Source organism: Triticum dicoccoides, chromosome 7A (genome assembly GCF_002162155.2).
Source record: "Triticum dicoccoides isolate Atlit2015 ecotype Zavitan chromosome 7A, WEW_v2.0, whole genome shotgun sequence".
Lineage (NCBI taxonomy): Eukaryota > Viridiplantae > Streptophyta > Magnoliopsida > Poales > Poaceae > Triticum > Triticum dicoccoides.
Genome location: NC_041392.1, coordinates 304621821 through 304646648, shown reverse-complemented (window position 1 = coordinate 304646648; position 24828 = coordinate 304621821). Strand labels below are relative to the sequence as shown.

Below are 24828 nucleotides of genomic sequence, written 5' to 3'. Positions count from 1 at the left end.
CTTTGCACCCAAAGGCCAGCAGGGCTCGAACCATGAGATCTGGCGGCTGGGCAGCGAGCCGCGAGCGTGCCGCCCCCGGCCCCCGCATAAAGCCAGTGGCAGATCACGCTCCCTCTCCATCTCACACTAGGCGGCCACTCCCCCAAAATTTTGAATTCCGCCCTCCTCCCCCAACCCCACGCCACCGACCCGCTCCGCTCCGCCCCGAAAGTTTCCGAATCCCCCCCACGCCGCACCGCGGGACGGGTGAGATTTCGAAATCTCCCCGGCCGCCGCCGCCGCCGCCATGTCGCGGGTGGACAAGGAGAAGTCGGTGAACGTCCAGGTCCTCCTCCGCTGCAGGTACGCCCGCCGCGCCGCGCCACGCCGACCGGCCGCCGCCCCCGCGGGCCTCCTCTCCCCAGATCCGCAGCCCTAACCGCCTCCTCATGCGCTTCCTGCTCCCAGGCCGTTCAGCGACGACGAGCTCCGGAGCAACGCGCCGCAGGTGGTCACCTGCAACGACTACCAGCGGGAGGTCGCCGTCACGCAGACCATCGCCGGGAAGCAGATCGACAGGGTCTTCACGTTCGACAAGGTCTGGATGGGGTTTTCTCGCGGTGTAAAAGCTTTGGTAGCTCGTAGGAATTTAGTGCCTAGGGTTAGTTCCAACTGGTGTGTTCGCATCTGAACGAGCTGGGGTTCGAGTTGCCTGCGAATTAAAGCAGCTGCATTGCAGTTGACACCATGCCCTTGGGAGGGAATAACAACTGGAAACTGTTGCTAATAGCTAATACTCCGTAGGCTGAGGAGCAAAAGGAGAAATTCGCCCTTGTTGTGCATTTCCTGTCACTATTTTGAATAGCTCCAGCATGTTGAGTTAATCTTCGCTAACTGCTGATGCTTCTGGTATTGGCTGGGAACTTGCATCCCATTTCGGGGTTGTTTGCTCAGTGCTGTGATGTAACATAAAGCCCCCATCTTCATTTGCAGGTTTTCGGCCCAACAGCTAGGCAGAGAGACTTGTATGATCAAGCCATCATTCCTATCGTGAACGAGGTGCTGGAAGGGTTTAATTGCACCATCTTTGCTTATGGCCAGACGGGCACGGGGAAGACTTATACCATGGAAGGAGAATGCCGGAGAGCTAAGGCAAGCCTATCTTCTGTTGGTGTATTGTTGTGTATGTGTCCATGTTGGGGTTACTCAGCTGCTTGGTATCTTGTGTTGAAATTCTTGCAGAGTGGACCGGAGGGACAGTTACCTTCAGATGCTGGGGTCATACCTAGGGCCGTCAAGCAGATATTTGATACATTGGAGAGGCAGAATACTGAGTACAGTGTGAAGGTCACATTTTTGGAACTGTACAATGAGGAAATAACAGATCTTCTTGCACCAGAGGAGATATCTAAGGTTGCTCTGGAAGAACGGCAGAAAAAGCCATTGCCACTCATGGAGGACGGGAAAGGTGGGGTGCTTGTGAGAGGTTTGGAGGAAGAAATAGTCACTAATTGTAGCGAAATATTCTCTCTTTTGGAAAGAGGATCTGCGAAGCGCCGCACAGCAGAGACTCTTTTGAACAAGCAATCAAGGTTTAGTTTTACTCATTTTCCTCTATTGATCTCTAGCCCTTACATAAACTTAATCTTATTTCATCTGTAATATTTCAGTCGTTCGCACTCGCTTTTCTCAATTACAATTCACATAAAAGAGGCAACCCCTGAAGGAGAAGAACTGATAAAATGTGGGAAGTTAAATCTGGTTGATCTGGCTGGGTCTGAGAACATCTGTCGTTCTGGAGCTAGGGAGGTACATTGTACAGTATAGTTAGCTCGGGTTTTACTGTTTCATTTGGCATAAATCTTTTGTCAGTTCTATGGTATTCTTGAGTTAGACATTCTCTTTTGATTTTAGGGCCGAGCAAGAGAGGCTGGTGAAATAAACAAAAGTTTGCTTACTTTAGGCCGTGTTATCACGGCATTGGTTGAGCACCTTGGACATGTTCCTTACAGGTATGTATCAGTGGTCAAGGATCCTTGCATGCAATAGCCTTTCTTACCTTACTGAATTCTCTTCGCCTTTCAGAGACAGTAAGCTCACAAGGTTGCTTCGTGATTCACTTGGAGGGAGAACAAAAACTTGCATTATTGCTACTGTTTCGCCTTCTGTACACTGTCTTGAGGAGACATTAAGCACATTGGATTATGCACACCGGGCAAAGAGCATAAAAAACAGGCCCGAGGTAAACTGACTTTGTTTTTTCCCTCCATTTTCAGCCATTGTTTCATGAGTTCCCCTAAAGATTGAAAACCATCTCATTTTTTGTGTATGCCAGTGCCATTTAGTTTCACTTTGTCATATCTGATCAATTGCTGATATTTATCTATTTCACAGGTTAACCAAAAAATGATGAAATCAACGTTAATCAAGGATCTCTATGGAGAAATCGACCGACTGAAAGCAGGTATTTAGCGAACCCACACTCAACTTTTGTAGTTCAGATAGTTGCAGAATGGCCTCACAATATTGACTCCTCCCCAGAGGTCTATGCTGCACGTGAAAAGGTTGGGGTGTACATTCCAAAAGATAGATACCAGCTGGAGGAGAACGAGAGGAAGGTACCATTTGACACGATCTCTCGTATCTATTTGAATCCGAAGTAGACACATATTCCTTTTCCATTCTTGAAATCCGATATTACTCACAAACCTTAATCATTGAAACTAGACCCTAATCAGTAACTTCAACCAGATATTAACCAGTAACGTGGTAGATTCCTTGTATCTTTATACCAATTAACTTTTCCTGTATTTCTTTTGAAGGCCATGGCTGATCAAATTGAGCAAATGACTGCCTCTTTAGAAACAAATCAGAAGGTACAGAAACTACTCAGTTGCTGGAAACTTCCATGTCTCTGTTCATGTTAAAAAAAAAATCAATGCTTTGCTTTGGTTTCAGCAAATCAATGACCTGCAAGAAAAGTACGATTCTGAGCTCCAACATTCTGCTGATTTGAGCAAAAAGCTCAAAGCCACAGAGGTAAATTGTATTTCCTACTTATAATCATCTGATGATTTTTTGTACAGTAAGATTAATATCTTGTTCAACAGAAATGTCTGGACCATACAAGCAACCTACTCTCAACAACAAAAGAGGATTTGAAACAGGCCCATTATAATCTCAAGGAGAAAGAATTCATTATATCTGAGCAGAAAAAAGCAGGTTCGGTTTTATTTCCCATTTTTCATTATTGCAAACACACCTTTTCTTAGTTCTAACTGTATTTTAATGCACCTTTGCACATCAGAAAATGCTCTAGCACATCAAGCCTGTGTTCTGAGATCAGAACTTGAAAAATCTAGCCGTGATAATGCTTCACTGCATTCAAAAATAGCCAGAGGAGATAAACTAAGTGCTGCAAATAGGTCGGTGGTGAACTCATTCCAAGCTGACCTTGCTTCAAAGTTGGATATTCTCTCCAGTACCCTCACTGCATCTATAGATCAACAAAACAAACACCTAAAGGCTGTGGAAGACCTATGCCAATCTTGCGTTGATTCCCATGACACGGTACACATCTACACAATAATTGTCTGGGCTCATACTCCATTTTGCATGCTATTTATTCTTGGTTTAACTTTTGAAGGCTACATTGGAGATAAAGAAGAAGATCTTAGCTTCGAAGTCGTTATATATGTCGCACATGGAAGCTTTTCAAAATATTGTGCTCCTACATAAAGCAAACACAAATTCTACATTGGAGGATGTATCATCTCTGTCTGCAGCAAGCTGTTGCAGTCTTGACCAGGCATGTTGTGACCTGTTTTTCAGTGAACACTTTTTGTTTGTCTCACATGCTTATCCTTTGCTTCTATTCATTCTCACGGGGATATTCTTGCTGTCAGCTTCTAGCATGTGTTGAGGGAGAGGCACTGAAGATATTTACTGATATTCAGAGTTTGTTAGCCGACCATCGAAGCGAACTGGCACACTTCACTAAGGAATTGCGTGATGTCAGTTACTTGATCCGACTGTCAACAGATTTTCAGCATAACTTAGCTATGATTAGCTGCAAGTTAAACTTTGCTCCTGTTGTCAACAGAGTTTCTGCATTAGCTTGGATAGGACGAAGGATATGTCCAGCTTCATTCTTGGGCTCTTTGAAAAGTACATGGAGGAAACATCCAAGTTGCAGGACCACTCGAACCACACTCATGAAGCACAGGTCAAAAGCCTTGAAGAGTTTCAAAAGGCTTATGAGGTGATCCATTCCCCTTTTGTTGACTACTCGTTGGCAAAATCATGTTGGTGTATCTAATACCATCACTTCGTGCAGGAACAATCAAAGTCCGAGGAACAGAGGCTTCTGGCGGATATCACCAGTTTGGTGTCCAAACACATTGTTCGACAAAGAGAGCTGGTGCGTCTGTACTTGCGTGTACCACTTGGGCAAATTTGTTTGTAAGCGACCAATCAAACTACAAAAATCAGAATAAACCTGATGTTTGTTTCCTGCAGGTGGATGTTAGATTAAACTCTCTTGGCGATGCTGCTCGTGGTAACAAGACATTTCTGGATGAGCATACGTCTGCTATGGAGGGTGTCACAAAGGATGCCAAGAGAAAGTGGGAAATGTTTGCAGAGCAAGCAGAGAATGACTGCAAAGTTGGCTCCAGCTTCTCTTCAGCTAAGCATTGCCGCATGGAAACAATTATGCAGGAGTGGTATGCCTGATTGCATGAAATGTTTCAACATTCACCGATTCATTTTAATTTGATTGAAATTTTGTAACTAATGATCTTTATTGGACTTGTCCAGTGCATGCACTGTCGACTCTGCTGCACAACAATGGAAAAAATCCCATGCTGCAGTTAATGATTTGTGCACAAAACAAGTGGCTGAAGTTGAAGTACTTGTCAGGCAAGTAGATTTGTTATCATTACTTTTGTTTTTGCTTACATGTAGCCTGTTTTGTTCAGTTAGATTTTGGTTTTCTCGGAATTCGCTCTATAGATAGTTCAACTTGCTTTGGCACTCTTCATGCTGGTTTGATATAAGTTAGCTTGAATTAAGGCAATTTGGGTGCCAATTTGACATGTCAGTGCATAATTTTGGATCAAAAAAGCACACCTGAATTTCTCAAAACCATGTCTTGTGTTAATCGCATATTTTGAACATGGGGGTCTAATTAGCTTTGCTGTCTGGATATTCCAGGGTTGCAATCGAAAACAACGAGCAGCATGAAGCAGAGATTGCATCATCTCGCGCCTTGGCTGAAGAGCAAGCATCCAACAGTAGCAAAGAAATACTCCAGGATATCGACAGTAATTTCTAAGCGCTCAACATGACTGCTTATTCAATGAGAAAGAGCTCCCCATCTAATCTCGACTTGCTTCTGTGTGTCCCCCTTTGCCTCAGATCTACTGGAAGAGGCACGTAATTCTGCATCAAGAGTTGTGTCGACAGTGGAAGCACATTCGGTAGAGATACAGCATTTGCAGGAGAACCACTCTGGGCAGACTTCAGGCGTCAACACACATGCCGAGAGGGCTTTCCAAAGCAGCTACAGGGTGAGATGAAAATCCTGTGAAGAACCGTCCTCTTTCCCCAGCGCCCCAAGTCCAGTGTGTATTGTTGTTATCTTGTCTGAACTCCCCTACCATGCTGTTTTTTGCAGGACTATGAGCCGACTGGCGAAACTCCGATGAGGTCTGAGCCGGAAGTCCCGAGCAAAGGCACTATCGAGTCGTTGCGAGCGATGCCAATTGAGTCCCTGATGGATGAGTTCCGCGAGAACCATCCCTATGAATCGAGCAAGGAGCCGTCGCTCATCCCTCGCTCGCCACTCGCGACACTCAACTGAGAAACAATGATATACTTTTCTGTGTGCAGTGTAATCTTATTAGGACATGAAATCGCTGCTGGCTTTGATGTCCTTGTTGTGCTATGTTTTGTGGGATGCGAACTATCTTACCCTCGCCCATTGTCTTTCACATTCCTGCTAGAACGTAGTATCAATTTGTTGTCTGATAATGTGGAGCCGCAGAATATTCTTGTAAAAAATTCTATGATCGGACATTGGAGCTTGAGAGATTGCATCACATTTCATTGCTTGGAATTGGGAGAGATTGCATTGCATTTCATCGCACAAACAGACGAATAAGGTTTCGAGAGAGGGTTCAGGTGGTGATGATACACATAGCAGCTAACTGAGGTCAGGTTAGGTAGAGCTGCATCTCTGAGCGGTTGTCCTGCTCGACGACCTCGAGGAAGACGGGGTCGACGATGATGTGGCTGTCGATGCGGACGGAGAAGCGGCGCGACCAGAGCAGCACGGTGGCCTCGCCCGCGATCTCCACGACGGCGTCCAGCTCCATGTGCCGGCGCGCGGTGTCGGCGAGGATGGCGCCGGCGTGGTGGGCGAGCTCCATGGCGTCGAGCCGGGCCGGGAGGTGGAGCAGGCGGCACGATGTGGCGGGCTGCTGGCCGGCGTCGAGGCGCGCGGTGCCCAGGAGCGTGCCCCCGTAGAGGATGGAGACGTTGGACGCGCCGTAGCGCACGGGCACCACGTTGGGGTTGGTGGCGTGGACGGTGAGGGTGAGGCCGATGTCCAGCGCCGCCGGCGGCCGGAAGTGGAAGGAGGACAGGTTCATGGAGATGAGCTCGAAGCTCGGGTCCCTCGGCCTGCAGACCAGCACGCCCGCCGCCGCCGCCGTGGTGACGGCGCCGGCGAGGGCCGAGCCCCAGCTCCACTGCCGGGGGGACGACCTCGACGGCGCGGACCCCATGGGTGAGGTCTGGATTTGGTTTCCTTCCATCTCCATGAGCCCTGCGCCGTTTTTTTACTCCCGAGCAGGAATGAATCAGGCTCTTGGCGTGCCACTTTTGTGTTAGGCTGTTGGGCCATTGGGTGTTGTAGTCTTTTGAAGGTAGTGGGCTCTTCACTTTCAGTGGGGTGTGTCTGATGATGTGGAAACATCAAGGTTAGGAGCTGGGCTGGAACGCTAACATTTTGTCACTATTTGGACCCACGAGGAACGGGCAGATCGACTTCTCTCGAGGGAATCTTGAGGTTCTGACTGTTACGCTAGTTGAATGTAAAAATCGGAACCGACAGAAACATTTTTCAGAAAGGGTTTTTATTATTTATCCAGTGGTTCGACTTTTGCATTAAAATGATGCATGCAATCTTATTAATAAAACAAGCAGGTAAGTAGTCCGGTACAAGCTCGTAAGATGAGCTGAAATGAATATCAAAATCAAACTCACCACAACCGGCAAAAATCGGATAAGATGTCTAAACACCTATCCTATTGTCAGACTGCCATCCAAACTTATCCGGTGCAACCGCCTCTTAACTGTTGCACCCATAAGCCATAAGCTCTATGACTTCGCATGATTGGGTGATGATCACGTACGGATTCAACCAGTTGCTATGTAGATGACCTGCACAATATTTGTGATGGTTTGTCTATTAAAGACCACGTCATTCCGACAGTACAATATAGCCCAAATTAATGCACACACCCCAACTTGAATATGCTCCGTTATTTTAGGCTTCACTCCATTTAGTCATTGTCCCAAATAACGTGTCAATGCTATTAGGAGGACCGACATTGAAAGCCACATGTAGTGTAGGCCATAGTAACTTGGCTAGTGGGCCTTTGAGAAACAAGTGTTGGATAGTTTCATCTTGATTGCAAAACCAATATCGTTTGGTGCCCTCCTAACTATGTTTTGCCAAGTTGTTGTTAGTTAAAATCACTTCTTTGTGCACAAACCACATAAAAACCTTTATTCTTAATTAAATACACTTTAATCTTTCAAATATGAAGCGACTTTGGTACTGGACCAGAGTTTAGCAAATCTAAATACATAGATTTCACTGAGAAAACCCCTGGCATTGAGAGTTTCCAGTGAAGTGTATCTGGCTCATCAGAAAGGTTAATCTACATCAACCTACGCACAAGATGTAGCCATCTATCACATATGTCCCCCACCAGGACCTCCAGAATTGAATGTTTAAGGGAATCGATCCTAGTACCGTGCTTATGAAAACTTCTTTACTTTGTACAATGTTGTAAAGGGTTGGAAATTTTATGGCTAGTGGCTCTCCCCAAGCCATGTATCTTCCCAAAATCTAGTAGTATTGACGTTCCCTACAATGAATTTAGTCCTATTGAAAAAGGTCACATTTGTCTGCATTAGCCCCTTCCAGAAAGGTGAATTATTCAGCTGCACCGTAATCTGTGCTAGGATCTTGGATTGCAAGTACTTGTTATGCAATAACTGTACCCACATACCCTCATCCTCGACAGATAGCCTCCATAGCCATTTACTGAGGATACACCTATTCTTTACCTCAAGGTTCTCAATTCCTAAACCCTCTTGGTCCTTCGGCCTACAGATTATACCCCACTTGACCAATCTGTACTTGGATTTATTCTTGTTGCATTGCCAGAAAAAACGTGATCGATAAGAGTCCAAGCTTTTCCGTACGCCCACTAGTACTTCAAAGAAAGACAATAGGAACATCGGTATACTTGTAAGCACGGAATTTATCAGAATCAGCCGACCCCCATAAGACATGAACTTGCCCTTCTAGCAACTTAGCTTCTTCTCAAATCGATCCTCTGTGCACTTCCATTCCTTGTTGGGGATACCCAGATAACTAAACGGTAGAGATCCCAACTTACATCCAAACAACTGTCTATAGTTTTTTCTGTTCTTCCTTGGCGCCCCCAAAACATAACAGTTCGTTCTTGTTGAAACTAATTTCCAAACCTGGTAGTTGTTCGAAAATACCTAAAACTAGTTTCATATTTCTAGCCTTTCCCAAACCATGTTCCACGAAGATAATTGTATCGACAACGTATTGTAGTATGGACACCCCACCATCGACAATATGGTATTAGCCCACCCACCTGTCCGTCCTCTTTGGCCCGACCAATGAGGACCGCCAACATATTTGCCACTATAGTGAACATGATAGGGGACATCGGGGTCCTGTCTTAGCCCCCTTTGCGTCTCGAAATAATGACATGTGTCATCATTTACCTTGATCCAGACGCTACCTTTTTGTAGAAAGCATTGGACCTACTTCCTCCAGGCCTCATTGAAACCCTTCATACGTAGAGCCTGTCGCAAGAGTGGTCATTTAACTTTGTCGTATGCCTTCTCGAAGCCCACTTTGAAGATCACTCCATTCAGTTTCTTCAAGTGAATTTCATGTAGAACGACCACACCCTCTAGGATGTGTCAGACCAACATGAAAGCCGTCTGAGTCGGCTGCACCACACTATGTGCAATCCACATAAGGCGTTTTGTACCAACTTTTGTAAAGATATTGAAGCTCATATTAAGTAGACATATAAGTATGAACTGCTCAATACGAAGTGCCTCCTCCTTCTTTGGAAACATCGTGATCATTCCAAAGTTTAGGAGGAATAATTATAGTTGGTGTCAGGACCCCGATCCTAAGTCACACCGATCTAGCATGTAACACATCATATCACTTTGCGGCCTCATGCATAATAACCCACGGCCGCCGCCATTACCCGGGCCGGGACCGTTTGCGCCTTTTGGCTCACGTATATGATAGTGTTGCTAGCATTCATATGACAGAGATCCCGAGCCGACATGACTAGTCGTGAATTCAAGGTGGCACAAACTTACAGGGACACGGATACGTAACCCAACAATGAACATGTCGGTCATCAACGTATGAACCCAAGTCGTAGCAAGCTACAAGGATTTAAAGGAACAACACGTGACATTTCCCCGAAGGGACATACACGGGAACAAACAAGGATACTTGCCGGCCAACCTAAGTGTTCCGGAGCAATAGCGAACTATCATAGCTCAGTGGAAGCACTAGGAGACATTTCACCATAAGGAAGGCCACCAAGAATAAACAACTAGGTGTCGGATCCCACACATAGCAATACACGTTACACGTACGCATAACATGCAAGTATGCGATGTATAACATGGCATCACAACATAACTCAACAACTCATATAGACAAGGGTCCATAAGATCCATCATAGCATTTATTACAAGCAGCGGGTCTCATGACCCTTCACACAAAGTCATACAAGCCAAGCGGAAGCATAAAAATGTCTGAGTACAGACATCTAAAAAGAGAGAAGGCTAGAAAGCCTATCAATCTACAAGACTCTCCAAAGGAACCAGACCTCTGTCTGGGATTCCCAAGCTAATCGTCGAATCCCAGATGAAACTACTAGTGAAAATGAAGTCTTTCTATAAAAACATAAATTAAGCAAACATGAGTACAAATATACTCAGCAAGACTTACATCAGAACGAGCTACATATGCATCAGTATCAACAAGTGGGTGGTGGAGTTTAACTGTAGCAAGCCAACTTTGACTCACTGGCTATCTTGTACAACGTCTACTAGCATTTTCTTTGAGATGAGAAAGCGCACATGAGTCCACATATTCACCATATCAATACACCACTATGGATCAGCTCCCGTCTCCCTACGAGAAGGCCATCCATAGCACTCACTCTTATCTTGCGCATTTTAGAGTATCCACTTCCAGTTATCTATGAACAATGTAAGCTTTCCAAGTAGCCCATATCCGAGGACGCGGCTATCCAAATAGATCATTAACCCTGCAGGGGTGTACACTACTGCATGATACTGCTAACGCGACACTACGATCAGAGACCCTTTGCCGAAACTGTGTGCGATGCAATAATCGCAAACAGTGGTGTAAAAAACCTATCAAAAAAGGTGCAAAATGTTTGCAATGGCGGAGCCATCAAACACGGTTCAGATTTTAGTTGCATGTGCGATGTAGGACACACGGTTAATCCATTCACACTGTCTGCGATGAGGCAGAACAACAGAAATGGGCAGCCATAACAATGTGTGTGCGATGCAGGACACACGGTTAATCCATTCGAACTGTTTGAGATGAGGTAGAACAATAGAAATGGGCAGCCATATCAATGTGTGTGTGATATACGACATACGGTCAACTCGAACGAACTATTTTCGATTAGGGAACACAACAGAAATGGTTTAACTTAACAAGATGTGTGTGATATGCGGCATGCAGTTCACATGGATGAACTGTTTGCGATGAGCCAAAAGAACACAAACGAGTCATGTAAACAAGATGTGTGTGATACATGGCAAACAACCAACTCATATGAACTATTTGCGATGAGAAATTAAAACACAGATGATCAATGCAGTTACTTCATGTGCGATTCTGTGTGTACAAAAAACTTTGAAAAATGCAAACTAGTTGCTTGTGGTGGCGGAGTATCGCACACGATGCGTCTGCGAGTACTCGTGTGCGATGATTAGTATTTCACACATACGTTTCCTTATGTTAACATGTGTGTGAATTTGCAATATGGACAGTTAATATGCAAATGCCTTCTGGACATCGGGCACACGCTTAAACTCAATGAACTGTGTACACACTAATACTTTCCATGACAATTTATGAACTTGGGTAACAACATTTGAGTAACATATATATAGTGGTTACACTATTCGACAAAACAGGATCTTCGTAACACGGTTTTGACAACCATATGGTCCATATCTACATACTTAACATAGTAACAACTATCACATTTTAAGAGGCTAAGGGCCAACAACCATATGGTCCATATCTACATACTTAACATATATAGTAACAGCTAGCACATTTTAAGAGGCTGAGGGCCAACAACCATAACTATCCACTGGAAGCAGCTTGATCACGGCGACTCGACATCTCGTCAATGAAAAGGAAGAGCCCTCCTGTGCCTTGGTAGATCATGAGTAGAACAGTGTCTCTAATTTTCCAATATGGATGCATTGCCATGAGAAGCGAGAACTTGTTAATTTGAATGGTTCCATTTCTGCGGGAAATGCAGTATCTTGCAATCACTTTGGCGTTATTAGCAGACACAAGTGTAATTCGACCACGCCAGAAAATCGATCTAGGAACTGCTACAGGGGGCAATTTCTGTTGACATGTAGAATAAAAAACAATTGTAACATATCATTGAAGATATATATAGTTTATGAGCATCAACATTAAAATAAGACTTTTTACCAGCGTTTTGTGCACACAATTGGTCTTGTTCAGTGTGTGCATCATAGGTCTAATTAACCCCATCCAAAATTCAGCGTTCATACGCTGTGCTATCTCTGTCAAATTATCAACAAAGTTTATGACATGCTTCAAGTCCTTCCAGTGAAATTTGATATGCTTAGTAACATACAGATCGTTCACTATGCATCCAACATATCCTGCTTAAAAGGTGGAAAGATATTATTTATTCAGAACATGGCAGAAGAATATATAGTGTTCATAAATTGGTAAATAGAATTTGTTACTGCCTAGGAATGGAGTCAGAATATGATATCACAATTGGTTGCTTAAATGGTGATCAATTGGTTGCTTAAATAGTAATATGACAACAAGGAGAAAGTTGAAAGGACACTAACCTCGATCAGACTTTGATCGGCTGATGACGTTGGGGAAGTAAACATCCATATTAATTAGACCAGGCTGTGGTGCACGCACTAGAATTTTATTGCCAGCTTTCAGTTCATAACACTTAGACATTTTTTCTCCAAAGGTCCGCATTAAAATAGGAGTGACCATCTTTATCAAGTTTTACGCTAACCGTCATTGTAAATCCATGCTGCATTGTCAATATGACATCCTGGGAGTCATCAGCAAAGCAAGGGATGTACTGCTTGAAATGAAAATTAAGATGTAAATTAGATATATTGAAATAACAGAGCAATATGCAAATATGGGAGTAACTGATAGAACAGATCCACATATATATATATAGATGAAAGCAAAGTACAAAAAAATAGAATTAAAAATATATAATGTAACAAAGATTTGGTGCAAATATATAGATAATGTAGCATCTGTTCTATCAGGGTGCAGAGTTGCGGAGGAGTCCACGGTGAGTGTGTGGGGACGAAGTGGGCGAGAGTTTTCTTTTCCTTTTACATGTGTGAGTGAACACACACGGTTCGCAGAGGCGACGGAGATGAATCGTGTGCCATAGTAAATCATCGAGATTGAATGGGAGTCCAAATTTTCTTTGTCCTTCATCCATGAGTTTTTTCTACGATGAACATAAACCCTGCTAATCGCCGTGTTCAAATTTGATACTTTTCTGAGTTTATTTACAATATGTAGGGGATTATGTGCATTTTGTAGGCATTAATGCACGTAATTCAAATTCAAACAATCGGTGCATGAAAGGGTGCACAAGAATGGCCTGGAAAAACCATACTCGTGGTATTTAATAATTTCTTAAGCCTTTTACAAGGAATGGGCAGAGATTTCAATGGAATGCGTGGCAATAGTCAACCACAAACACGTCATTTATTGGGTTATCAACTATAGAACAATGAAATATGTGCTTGAAAAACATGATGGCTGGCATGTCGCCATGGTATGGCCTCACCGTGCCCTGGTTAAAAGCTGAGAAGGTTTGATTTATGTCGTCATGCATGCCCTTCATAAATCGAACCATCATCGAGGAAGTTCGATGCTTTCGAGAGGGAAATCACCAAGATTGAAGGGCAATCCAAATTTCCATCCTAGTTTGTCATTCATTTTTTTCCAACGATCAACATACCACCTCAAATGCAACATGTTCAAATTTGACATTTTTCCGAATTCATTTACCATATTTAGGGAAGTATGTGCATTTTCTAGGCATTAATTATGCACATAATTCAAATTCGAACAATCGGTGCACAAGAACGGTCTGGAAAACCATGCTTGTGCTATTTAGTACATTCTCATGCCTTTTACAAGGAATGGACAGATATTTCAAGGAAATGTGTGACAATAGTCAACCATAAACGCGTTGTTTACTAGGTTAACAACTATACAAAAATGAAATACATGCTTGGAAAAACATGACGCCTGGTGTGGTGCCATGGTATGATCTCATCGTGCCCTGGTAAAAATGTCGTCATGCACGCCTTTCATAAAACGAACCATCACCGAGGAAGTTTCATGGTTTCAAGGGGGAAATCACCAAAATTGCAGGGGGATCCAAATTTCCTTTGTCCTCTGTCCACGAGTTTTTTCTATGATGAACATACAACCTGCAAATCACTGTGTTCAAATTTGGCACTTTTCTGGGTTCATTTGCCATATTTAGGGGATTGTGTGCATTTCCTAGGCATTAATGCATATAATTCATGTTCAAACAATCTGTGCATGAAAGGGTCCACAAGAATGGCCTAGAAAACCATGCATGCTCGTGCCATTTAGTAAATTCTCATGCCTTTTACAAGGAATAATGGATAGATATTTTGATGAAATGTGTGGCAATAGTCAACCACAAATGTTTGTTTGTTGGGGTTTAAACTATATAAAAATGAAATAAATGCTTAAAAAACATGACACCTGGCATGGTACCATGGTATGACCTCACCATGCCCTGGTAAAAAATTAAGAAGGTTTGGCTTATGTCGTCATGCACGCCCTTCATAAATCGAACCATCACCGAGGAAGTTCCATGCTTTCGAGAGGGAAATCCCCAAGATTGAAGGGGAATACAAAATTCCGTCCTATTTTGTCATTCAGTTTTTTCCAATGATCAACATACCGCCTCAAATACAACGTGTTCAAATTTGACATTTTTCTGGGCTCATTTACCATATTTAGGGGATTATGTGCATTTTCTAGACATTAATGGACATAATTCAAATTCGAACAATCGGTGCATGAAAAGGTATACAAGAATGGTCTAGAAAACCATGCTCGTGTTATTTAGTACATTTTCATGCCTTTTACAAGGAATGGGCAGATATTTCAAGGAAATGTGTGGCAATAGTCAACCATAAACACGTCATTTACTCGGTTAACAACTATACAGAAAATGAAACACATGGTTGGAAAACATGATGCCTGACGTGGTGCCATGGTATGGCCTCACCAGGCCCTGGTAAAAATTGGAGAATGTTTTCCTTATGTCGTGATGCGTGCCTTTCATAAATTGAACCATCACCAAGGAAGTTTCATGGTTTCGAGGGGGAAATCACCAAGATTGAAGGGGGGATCCAAATTTCCTTTGTCCTTTGTCCACGAGTTTTTTTTCTACGATGAACATACAACCTGCAAATCACCGTGTTCAAATTTGGCACTTTTCCGGGTTCATTTGCCATATTTAGGGGATTATGTGCATTTCCTAGGCATTAATGCGCATAATTCAAGTTCAAACAATAGATGGATGAAAGGGTCCACAAGAACGGCCTAGAAAACCATGCTCGTGCCATTTAGTAAATTCTCATGCCTTTTACAAGGAATGGACAGATATTTCGATAAAATGTGTGACAATAGTCAACCACAAATGTTTGTTTGTTGGGTTTTCAACTATAGAAAAAATAAAATAAATGCTTAAAACATGACGCCTGGCATGGTGCCATGGTATGACCTCACCATGCCCTGGTAAAAATTTGAGAAGGTTTGGCTTATGTCATCATACACGCCCTTCATAAATCGAACCATCACGGAGGAAGTTCCATGCTTTCGAGAGGGAAATCCCCAAGATTGAAGGGGAATCCAAATTTTCTTCGTTCTTTGCCCTGGAGTTTTTTCTACGACGAACATACACCCTACAAATCACCGTGTTCAAATTTGGCATTTTTCCGGGCTCATTTACCATATTTAGGGGATTATGTGCATTTTCTAGGCATTTAGCGCATATAAATCCAATCCAGCTACAGTTGCACGGGTGTGATGTGAGGGACGTGTATTGCCGTTCGATCGCGGCGCATCCTACGGTGCACATGCGCGATCCGTGTGGCTGGGGTTCCGGCCAATCATAACGCAACACACAATAGGCTCAGCGCACATTGTTCCCGGAAGCGACGGAAATGAACCGTGTGCGATGATGGACAAGCAAAATTGTAAGGGAAGCCAAATTTCTGTTGTCATTTCTCGTTGAGCTCTTGAATACCATCACACTATATGGCTGCCCAGCCCCTCCGTCCCAGAGCTCTCTCCAGGCATCGTCCATGGCACAGCAGCGCACAGTAACTGGTAAGGAAGCGATGGCATCCCGCCGCGCCGCGTTCCTCGCCGCCCGCGGCCGCAAACATGGTAAGGAAGCGATGGCATCTTGACGTGCCAAGTTCATCGCCGCCGGCGGCCAGACAGTTACATGGGCGGACTTTGAGGCTGCCAAAGCCGCACAGAAGGAGCGGAGAAGGCAGAAAGCAGTCAAGAAAAGAGAGCCCCGCCATCGCAAGAAAAAAGAGGCCGCACACCGTGGTGAGGAGAGGTTGGCAGAGATCGAAGCACGGTGGGCTGCCGCCTACAAGGCCGGGAAGGAGAACGCCGGCGTCTGGCCAGCATGTGAGAGGTAGTTTAAGTTTGTAGTATTAGAGCAAATTACTAGTAGTACTTTAAGTTTGTAGTATTAACGTACAATGTCGGTAAGAGCATCCTTTGAGGGCTTTGAGCGTTGATTAGCATGTGTGCCCATGTGCGTTTTTTGCGTTAATCATTAGAAGATCACAAAACACATGGTTTCTATGCTGGACCCGTCTACGTTTTTTGCTTGAATGACCCATAAGTCAGTTACCTGTGCAATGTTTCCTAATAAATCAGGCGTACCATTGAACGAAAAAAAATCAAGTACACGTGTACATTTTTTGGAGACGGAATCTACCAACATTTTTTTTCTCGCACATGAGTATTTTACGCACTTTGTCTGTGTTGTGTGTTTCCCCCGCCCAAGTTTCAAGTTTCGCACCAAAATTTTCATTAGGCGCGTGATTTCAAAATTTATTCCTCCAACCACATCCCCTTCCCCTCAGTATCCCCCCTCGCTCGCGCCTCCCCCTACCGGCATCTCAAACCGCCGCCGCAACCATAGCGTCAACCACATCTATTTTCTGCTCGGATCCAGTTAGGTAACCCACCGATCTCTATCACGTCCCCGGCCTGATTGCTTAAATGGCGCCTGCAAAACATCCTCATGCCTCCAAATCCCCCCCCGCCAGGAACTGATGGCGGTCCATGGTGCGATGGCCGCTGTGCGTGTTGACCCGGAGGAACAACTCGCCTCCGCCGCCACCGCCGACATGGTGCAGGCTCTGGCCCAGATGAAGTCCCCCAGCGACTACCCCCCAGGACTTAACAGGTAAGATCTGACCAGCTAAATCTTACCAATACCACTTGCAACGACTATGATTTGTATGGTTGATGTATTAAGCATGTTCGTGCCTTGTTTATTTCAGTACCGCACACTGTGTGATGTTCAAATATTACCGTGTCCATCTCAATTTCACCAATACCAGCAACAAACTTACAATACATGACTCAGGATATCACTAGAAATGCTGCCCATTTGCTATTTTTAGTGGATGCTAACCCTGTTGTACTTAACATGCCTGTCCATGTACTTACGCAGGGTCATAACGGCCGAAGCTTTTGTTTGCCGTCGAGGTGAGCTGCATCCCATGTCTTACAGTATTTCACATAATTTGTGCAATTGCAGTTTAACTTCTACCATTTACTAGTTGTGTGTAGGTACACATGTCAGTGGCACTGATCCACGCTTCGACCCGAAGGAACAGCTCGCCTCCGCCGTCGCTGACTTTGGGCGAGCTCTGGCCAAGATGAAGTGCCCCAGCAACTACCTCTCCGGACTTACCAAGTATATACTCTCTAGTTCATTCTTACCAATACCAGTTGCAATTAATGGCTATGTTCTATACGGTCGATGTATTAAGCATGTTCTAGTAAACATGCCTAACACGTTTTTGCTACTTTCCCTACCTTTTTATAGACATCTGGGCCATTCTCTGCTCTGGCAGCACCTGCCTTGTGATGTTTAACTATGCCAATTGCATTTTTATCAGTACCGGTTTCGATGTCTATTAAGCCTGTTGCAATTAACAATTGAATCCATTTTTAAATAGTTGTATTTCAATGGCTACAAACTTACAAAACATGACTTAGGATGCTGTTAAGCCTGCTGCAATTAACAGTTGTATCCATTTTTTAATCTGTCCATTTGCTACCATGCTACTCTCCACAATGAAGATATACTAGAGATGTTGCCCATTTGCTATTTTTGGTGGATGCTAACCCTGTTGTACTTAACATGCTTGTCCATGTACTTACGTAGGGTCATAACGACCGATGCTGTTGTTTGCCATCAAGGTTAGCTGCATCCCATGTCTTACAGTATTTCACATCATTTGTGCAATTGCAGTTTAACTTCTACCATTTACTGGTTGTTTGTAGGTACACATGTCAGTGGCACTGATCCACGCTTTGACCCAGAGGAACAGCTCGCCTCCGCCACCGCTGACTTTGGGCGGGCTCTGGCCAAGATGAAGTGCCCCAGCAACTACCTCTCAGGACTTACCAAGTATGTACCCACCAGTTCAATCTTACTAATACCAGTTGCAATTAATGGCTATGTTTTGTACTGTCGATGTATTAAGCATGTTGTAGTAAACATGCTAACACATTTTAGCTCATTTCCCTACCTTTTTATAGACAACTAGGCCATTATCTGCTCTGGCAGCACCTGCCCTATGATGTTTAACTCTGCCAATTGCATTCTTATCAGTACCGGTTTCAATGGCCATTAAGCCTGTTGCAATTAACAGTTGTATCCATTTTTAAAGAGTTGTATTTCGATGGCTACAAACTTACAAAACATGAATTAGGATGTTGTTAAGCCTGTTGCAATTAACAGTTGTATCCATTTTTTAATCCATCCCTTTGCTACTGTGCTACTCCTTCGAAATGAAGATATCACTACAGATGCTGCCGTCTTATTACCATTTGCTAGTTTTGGTGGATGTTAACCCTGTTGTAGTTAACATTGGCTTTCCATGTACTTACACAGGGCTACAATGGGCGATGCTGTTGTTTGCCGTCGAGGTTAGCTGCATCCCATGTCTTATACACCATCTATTCCTAAATATAAGTATTTTTAGAGATTCCAATATAGACTACATAAGGAGCAAAATGAGTGAATCTAGATTCTAATCTAAACTATATCTATAATTCTATATACATCGTATGTAGTTCATATTGAAATCTCAAAAAAAACTTGTACTTAGGAACATATGTAGTTGTATTTTACATCATTTGTGCAATCTCATTTTAGCTTCTAACATTTACTGGTTGCTTGTAGGTACATATATGAGCGGTACTGATCCATGCTTCGATCCCTTTTGCATATGGGGCAATGAGATATTCATGAACAAGCATAAAGTGAGGAAACTAAGAAAGATCGTTAGGCAAAAGAAACGGGTGATTGGAATTAAGCTCTTTATTTACACTTTGTTGAAGACAATAGTGAACTTTAGGATGGTTAGTAATGTGTTGCCTTTTCCCCCTGCCCACAACAAGTTACTCTATTATACCTCAGTATCTGATATTTTTCTCTTTTCAGTGGTTTCCGAAGCTATTTACTGATGATTACCTTGCAAACTACATGACCGGAGTGGAGGAAACTAAGGTTAAAGTATATAATTCATGCTACCATGATAATGCTCTAGAAGTCTTCCTGAAGGCGGTGAAGGATGGGCGGGCGATCGTCACAAGGGGTTGGACAAAAGTGGTTCGTGCCTATGGCATGCAGGAAGGCACATTATGGGCATTCCGCTTCTTCAACACCGTCGGTAGTCAAAATGATTTACACTGGTCTCTTCACCTTTACCGCCTTTAAATACTGTGGTTCATCATAGTTAATTGCTGCCTAATCCTGTAATTACTGAACATATTGTACTGGCAATTTTGTTTATGGATTCATTGTTGAACCATTGTGCTGAGAATTTGAATTGCACGTTTCATATTTCAAAATTTTCAATTAGAATAATAAATTACATGCAAAAATAAAAAGAGAACAAACGTTCATGGAACTTTGCAAACAGTTCTCGCAGTAAAAGCGCTTGTGATGGATAGCCCAATGCCACACAGTTTTCTACATCAAATCGTGTGTGATGTAGTTAATGAAAGCAAACAGTTAACCAAGGAAGAGAGTGTGTGATAGTTACACCTTTCACACACAAGCGTATACATAAAACTGTGTGGCATGTACATACAAATGTAAACATTTTCCCTGGATTGACTGTGTGGGATGTACATAAAAACGGAAACGTATTCCTTGGATTAACTATGTGCGATATACATACGAACGAAAATGTTTTTCTGGGATTCACCGTGTGGGATGTACATACCTATGGAAATGATGTTCTCGGATCACCATGTGGGATGTACATACCTACGGAAATGATTGGGTTTCAATGCCTCACCCGATTGCACACGACCCCAGCCTGGGTCCCAGGAGGGCCTATGCCTGACGATTTCTGGGTCGTGTGGGAAGGACACCCTATCGCACACACTCACTTGGCGACGGTTCCAAATGCTGTCGCAGAAAGGGTTAAAAACCGTTTGTTTAGGACCGATGCATACCATTGGTACTTCTTCACACACGCTCTCATCAATTATCGCCGTTTACACGACATGTACTCGGCAACCTTCAAGCGGAAGCCCATCAAGGGCGTCATCCACGACCTGACTAACCACACAAGTATCTAGTCCATGTTTATCTTCTATTTGGGTTCCATCTGCAAGGAAGTCCGGCCGAGGTTTCCACTACGGCCCCAAACGATGTGTGCATGTTCCCGAGCCCACCAAACGGGTGCCTCGGTACACCGGGCCATGGTGTATCTACCGCATCATAGCCCACCCCTAGGGGAAGCGCTACACACGACCTCCAACACATATCCTACGAACACCATAAACTAGTTGCAACTCCTGGACAGAGATCAAGGAGACTAATAAGTCGAGAGGGTCCATGGGTTTCGGGCCCAATGCGCGGTAGTAGCTGTCTTGGATCACAAACACAGAACTCAGTTCGTGAGGATGGTTTCAATGAGACAACCCACCATGTACTCCTACATGGCCTCTCATCGCCACCTTTACCAAATCATGTTCACACACTTAGCTCTCAACAGCCGGACATGTTCCTCACCATCCCAATCCATCCCAAATGAATCAGACCTGACACAACTCTAAGCATAGCAAGCATAACAAGCAAGCATGAATGAGTAGGCACATCATGGATCAAACAACTCCTACTCATTCTAGTGGGTTTTAACTATTTACTGTGGCAAAGACGGTCATGCAGAGGAATGGGTTCAACTACCGCAACATGTAACAGTTGAATCGTTGTTGTCCTAATGCAGTAAAAGAGAGCAAGCGCGAGAGAGTGGGATTGTATCGGAATCCTCAAAGGGGGTTTGCTTGCCTGGTACTTCTGAAGATGATATAGCTCTTCATCGGTGTCATCGGTCACAATGTCGGAACAAAGGTCTATCGAGAGGGGAAAACCACTGGTAAACAAAAAAAGGAACAACAATCAATGCGATGCAACAATATGATGCATGTTAATGACATGGCAACATGCTATTGATTGAGCTAATGCAACTTGCTAAAGGATTAAATGAAATTTATTTGAACCAAGGGCTTAAATTTAAACTCCATATAAGACATTTAGAATGCCATTTATTCAAATTTTCATATATAGTGGATGAAGGTTATTCAAACATGCATGGAAATGCCATAAATAGATTCATTGGATTTTTATGATAATTTTTCATATATAAATTATTTTCATCTGAGCTACAGTTGATTTTCTATGATTTTTATAAGTTTATAGCATTTTCTGAAAATAATAAATCATTTATGATTTATTTTAAACTCCAGATTTAATTGTTGCGTCAGCATGAGGTCAGCACTACGTCATGGTGGCATCAGCATTGGCCAAAGTCAAATCTGACTCGTGGGGCCTACCTGTCATCGAGTCGGTTAACTAACATGGTTAATTAACCTACTAAAAACTATTAGTAGAGCTGGGCCCACTTGTCGGTGTCACTGGAGAGCAATTAGCCTCAAGCTAATTACTGCCACGGCGACTAACCGGCGATTAGCCGCCGGCGGTAAGCAGGACACGGCGGAGGTCCTCGCCCGACCATTTCCGGTGACGAGAGCTCGCGTGGCTGGGCGTGTTGGGAAGCTGGCGTTGCGGCGTGTCGGCTGGCGGCGGCGGGAGGTGCTGGGATGGTATGAAGCAGCACCGACACAGAGCTACAGCGGTGGCGGTGCTCTGGCCAGCATGGGCGCGGGGCTACGACTCGCTTTCAAGCGAACCAAGAAGCTAGGTGGCATCTAAGGGGCTCGAGGAGCACGTCGGGCAGCACAGCGGGGCGAGGTAAGCTCGGAGGTGAGCTACACATCGACCATGGCGGACGACAGCCTTGGGTGCTCGTAGGGCGGCGGCTAGAGGAAGAAAGCAAGAGGGGGAGGTGAGGGAAAATACTCAGGGGCTCACGATGGTTGTAGCAGGCGTTGAAGCGGGCTCGGGGAAGGCCGGAGCTGAGTAGGGCGACAAGGCGGATCTCCGGCGGTCGAGGAGGAGGAAGGCGTCGGGGGCGACGCTTCAGGGGTCTTACGGTTGCGTGTCTCGGTGAGGGGGTTGGGGGCGAGGTGGCGGAGCTCAGGGACAGCTCGAGGCATCGTCGGGACGGCGGTGGCGAGCGGCGGTGACAGGGGCGCTCGGGCGCATGAGAGGGAGGAAGCAGAGGGGGGGAGAGCGCTCGAGGGAGAGCTGGACAACTTTGGGGGTCACGTGGCGTCGTCCGGGCATGTCGAGGAGGAGCCAGGAAGGCAGGGAGGGAGGACGTTGGCGGGCGCGCAGTGACCACGCAACTGCTACTGTCCGAGGAGGAAGACGACAGGGGAGGAGGAGCTGGGCTGGGCCGGTTTCTCTCCTGGGCCAGGTAGGCGGGCTGCTCAGGTAAGTCATCTACCCTTTTCTATTTTGTTCCCGTTTTCTATTTTATTTCTATGTTTTGACTTAGCAAAAATACTAAATCATTTCCAAAAATCCTAAAATAAATTTATCGACACGTTTTGAATTATTTCCAACATCCCTCATTTAGTTTCAGAATCATTCGAGCATTTAAAATAGTTATAGCATTTAAATGCTCAAATTCAAATACACTATGATTTAATTCAAAAATCCATAAATGACCTAGAAAAATGTGCACCATTTTTGGCAGAGGTTTTCACCCACTTCAAAAATGATGAACTTTTTAGAAGGGCATTTTGGGTTCATTGAAAATATTTTTTTCCTGATCCTAGTTGAATTCCATTTGATGCTAGGATTTGAAGATCCCCCATTTCAAATTCATTTAAACTTAGACATGATGCATGGATGCTGATGCAACTAGTTACAAACAAATTCTAGGTCTGTGACAACTCACCCCCACTAAACAAGAATCTCGTCCCGAGATTCAAGACGTTAGGTAAGAGGAAAGAAGGTCACAAAACTATCACAATCTTCTCGATCCAACTACCCTCTCGAAGATGTTGATTCATATCATCATATTGATCTTGACGTCTTCGCTTTCGTGATCTTTGTCCAACGCGATGATGATAGAAAGAAACTCTACAAGATTTGATCTTCTTGAAGATTGAGCAACTAAAGATCAACTCACAGAATGAGACATTGAAACACCTCTTGAGCTGAGACGCAAAACACACACCGAGAGGGATGGAAGGAAGAGATAACAGAGGTTCAATTTGGTGATCAACAATTCCGTGCTTAAGATGGTGAATGCGTTCCAAAGTAGCGAGGAATTAAGTTTCCCCTGACAGCATTATGGAGCACCTTAGGGAAGATGATTCATAGAAGTATTCCATGAAGTGGCAAAAATAATTACTTTTTATATCGAGATCACTGAAACTCTTCAAACCGTCCTAAGGCAATTCGCAAACGATCGTTTGGAGGAATTCGAAAGATATGGCATACTTAGTTGGAAAAGAAACTATGGTTATGGAACAATCGGCAAACTGAAGGTACAAACCAATTGATACCGGGGATATAACCTAGTGTCTGAGCGTGTTCTCAAGAACTTGATCATTTCCATATTCATAAAGGTTTGCCAACATCCGTGCCAAGATCCTAGTGCCATCTCGTACTACCATGATGAATAATGATGGAGGATGCAAATGCAAAGGAGCGTGTTCTCAGATTTGTCCTTAGCAATGCCAAGGATCAAGACCTGGATGATCGACCGAGAGACATTTAGCACTCTGCTTCTAATGTTCTCCTTGATGTACTAGTTACCACGATCATGCTTAAAAGCATCATCGATATGGTTATCAAGTAAAGGTCGGACTTCGGGAACACAAAGAATCCATAAGGAATAACTTCGAGGATTAGTCATATGAAATCCTCATGGGGAAGCGACCAACTTTTCCAATCAAGATACTACAATAATAGGTCTTCCGGCTAGGTGTGTTGGCCACAACTTCCACTGTATCGGTTTAGAAAGACCAAAATTATAATACTTGGTAAATGTTACAACCATCATATCTGCCTGAGATTCAGATCTGATTGGTGACAGGACGCTCCGACTCAGCATGTCTGAAAAGGAAAGTTTGCAACACAAATGAAGAGTCGAGGTTGCGATATTCTTGGGAAATGGACTATGGTAGTAAGCTCCAAAACATGAGCTAGTTCTGCTACACACATGTGAACACCCTGTCCCAGACAAGCATGACCACATAGTTGTCTTATAATAAAACACTACCGAGTTCAGGTGGGGAACAATCATCGAGGATATCGAAGTCCTTACATAAGTCCGGATGAGCTCTTAAGAAGGAACTTGTTCTCCTTGAACAAATCAATCAGTAGCTTGGTGTGCTAGGAGATACATATGGAATGGAGGTAGCGAGCCTATAAAACCATAGAATTCTTCCCACATGCATGGCTGACTTGGAACGATTCCAAA

At 44.0% G+C, this 24828-nt stretch overlaps 2 protein-coding genes across 2 annotated transcripts; one reads left to right on the top strand and one right to left on the bottom strand.

The window, feature by feature from the left end:
• The first annotated feature begins 271 nt into the window (after positions 1–271).
• On the top strand, positions 272–6080 carry LOC119331966 (kinesin-like protein KIN-5C). Its single transcript, XM_037605146.1, has 22 exons — positions 272–342; positions 448–577; positions 973–1131; positions 1222–1571; positions 1650–1788; positions 1894–1991; positions 2065–2221; positions 2374–2443; positions 2521–2597; positions 2802–2855; positions 2938–3018; positions 3090–3201; positions 3287–3549; positions 3626–3787; positions 3885–3992; positions 4082–4240; positions 4316–4399; positions 4498–4703; positions 4798–4899; positions 5194–5303; positions 5398–5549; positions 5657–6080. The coding sequence occupies exons 1-22, from the start codon at positions 287–289 to the stop codon at positions 5840–5842; spliced, it is 3015 nt and encodes a 1004-aa protein (XP_037461043.1). The 5' UTR covers positions 272–286; the 3' UTR covers positions 5843–6080.
• LOC119331967 lies at positions 6065–6866 on the bottom strand. The gene has a single exon (XM_037605147.1). It carries the CDS (start codon positions 6801–6803, stop codon positions 6195–6197), a length of 609 nt encoding a protein of 202 aa, XP_037461044.1. The 5' UTR covers positions 6804–6866; the 3' UTR covers positions 6065–6194.
• Positions 6867–24828: the final 17962 nt, after the last annotated feature.